Source organism: Portunus trituberculatus, chromosome 20 (assembly GCF_017591435.1).
Source record: "Portunus trituberculatus isolate SZX2019 chromosome 20, ASM1759143v1, whole genome shotgun sequence".
Classification (NCBI taxonomy): Eukaryota; Metazoa; Arthropoda; class Malacostraca; order Decapoda; family Portunidae; genus Portunus; species Portunus trituberculatus.
Window position 1 is genome coordinate 10,844,879 of NC_059274.1, and position 2,500 is coordinate 10,847,378.

The window sequence follows — 2,500 nt, forward strand, 5'->3', positions numbered from 1 at the left end:
CGAGCGGTGCACGAGAACGGCGCAGAGCAACGAGCTGCTGCTCCTGGTGGTGGTAAGGTCTTGCTCCAGCTCTAACCAGTGGACATTCTCTTCCGCCGCTGCTGTGTGGTGGAATGACCTCACTGCTGTCGTGGACGTAAATCTCTGTCCAAAAAACGGATGAAAGCCACCACAGAATGTGATTACTCGTATGTTTCCATCCCACGTTAACTGTCTCCGTCCAACATACACAAATATGCACAATATAGTCATTGTTATTATTATTATTATTATTATTATTATTATTATTATTATTATTATTATTATTATTATTATCCCCATTTTTGCAATCATTCGTTGTTGTTTTTGTTGGTATTATTCTCATTACTATCATGATCTCCACTATTTACTCGTTATTTTCATTTATCATATTTCATCTTTACTGATAACCTCAAGCTTCCTGGCGACGAAAGTAACTTAGCTTAGACAGCGCCACTCTTCTATATAGGACATATCGTTTTAAATAGAAGAGAGAGAGAGAGAGAGAGAGAGAGAGAGAGAGAGAGAGAGAGAGCAAAGACATCACAGAACGTCTGACTTTACTGAAGGTGTTTACCTTGATTTGAACTATGGAGTTTCCAGTTTAAATTATAAGTAAAGGTTAGACAGAAAATATTCAGAGTTAAGAAGAGAACGTTATCTAGAAAATTATGTAAAATTCATCAATGGAGGAATTAATATTTTGAGGCATTGCACAGTACTAAGTTTTCTTTGCCCGATCAGAAAGTTTAGAGAGAGAGATTAAAATCTAGGCGAACTGTAGCTTTGCTCCTCCTCCTCGTCCTCTGAATCCTCTTCCTTCTAGTCTCCTACTTGTCCTTCTCCTTTTCTTTCTACTACTACTACTATTACTACTACTCTTACTACTACTACTACTACTACTACTACTACCACTACTACTACTACTACTGATAAAATAATAATAATAATAATAATAATAATGATAATAATAATGATAATAATAATAATACTAAATAATAATAATAATAATAATATTGATTAGAACGATGATAATGATAGTAACAATAATTCTTAAATCAATAATGATAATAATAATAATAATAATAATAATAATAATAATAATAATAATAATAATATTAATAATATTAATAATAAAAATAGTAATAATAGTAATAATATAATAATAATAATAATAATAATAATAATAATAATAATAATAATAATAATGATAACACAATAATAATAATAATAATAATAATAATAATAATAATAATAATAATAATAATAATAATAATAATAATAATAATAATAATAATAATAATAATAATAATATAATGATAATAATAATAATAATAATAATAATAATAATAATAATAATAATAATAATAATAATAATAATAATAATAATAATAATAATAATAATGATAATAATGATAAAGATAATACTTGAAATATTAATAATAATAATAAGAAAAACAATAATAATAACAATAATAACAATGATAATAATCTCTCTCTCTCTCTCTCTCTCTCTCTCTCTCTCTCTCTCTCTCTCTCTGATTGTGTTTGTACAAACAACGAGCCAGACAGTCACGTGAAACACGGACTACGCATTGATCTGACACCTTGCAGGAACGTCAGCCAAACTAAGCAACCTTGCAGGGTGAGGCAAACCATGCCTTCAGTGTTTGTATGCTAAAGTTCGCGGCTTTGATTGTAAGAGCGAAGAAGGATAACGAGATGTGCAAAGGACAACAAGAAAACACAAACAAATCCAGTATATAAGCAGATCAGTGGCACAGTGCCTCACAGTTCAGGCAGTAGCCATCAAAGAGTTCTGCAGGACCTTACACTAGCCACCATGAAGTTTCTGGTGAGTCAAAAAAAAAAAGGCAGCTTTTAATTCAGCCACTGCTCCTGCCAAGGGACACCGTATTTTTTTATCTGACGTGAGACAACGTGTGGCAGATTGACGGTCATTCATTTATTTGATGTCAGTTAATTTTTACCACCTTGCTGGAAGTCTAGCACAACCTTGCATGTCAACTCAAGTAGTGTTCAGTAGGTGGAGATCGAAACCGCAATGAATGATTTATGCAAAACAGCTGATCCTGTTATAAAAAGGTCGCCATTCTAAACATGTTTTCGTTTACAGGTAATGTTGTGTTTGATGGTGGTGGGTGCCAACGCTAAGTTTGGGAAACATGGCATTGTTATGCCCGACGGCAACAATGTCCAGTTTACTCACGATCAGGCCGAGAACATCCTTATAATCGGCCCCTCTGGCGCCATCACTGCTGACGGCAAACACGTGCAGCTGGATGCAGATGGACTTCCTGTCACCCGCGCCAAGCGAGCAGTGCTGCTACAGGGACCCTCCAGCGTGCTCTTCGAGGATGGACAAAGGAGGTCACTTTCAGGCGGCGTAAAAATCGTGGAAATTACTGAGACTGGCGCCGTCTTATCCAACGGTGATAATGTTCAGTTCAAGCTCAAGAAC

At 34.1% G+C, this 2,500-nt stretch overlaps 1 protein-coding gene across 1 annotated transcript in view; it reads left to right on the top strand.

The window, feature by feature from the left end:
- The first annotated feature begins 1,750 nt into the window (after window positions 1–1,750).
- The window catches only part of LOC123506706 (cuticle protein CP1246-like), a 1,022-nt gene continuing 272 nt past the window's right edge, over window positions 1,751–2,500 (top strand). Inside the window, exons 1-2 of the mRNA XM_045258973.1 lie at window positions 1,751–1,873; window positions 2,156–2,500. The exon at window positions 2,156–2,500 is cut by the window's right edge and continues 272 nt beyond it. Coding sequence (XP_045114908.1) covers window positions 1,862–1,873; window positions 2,156–2,500 — 357 coding nt within the window. The 5' untranslated portion in view covers window positions 1,751–1,861. The remainder of the gene's footprint in view (window positions 1,874–2,155) is intronic.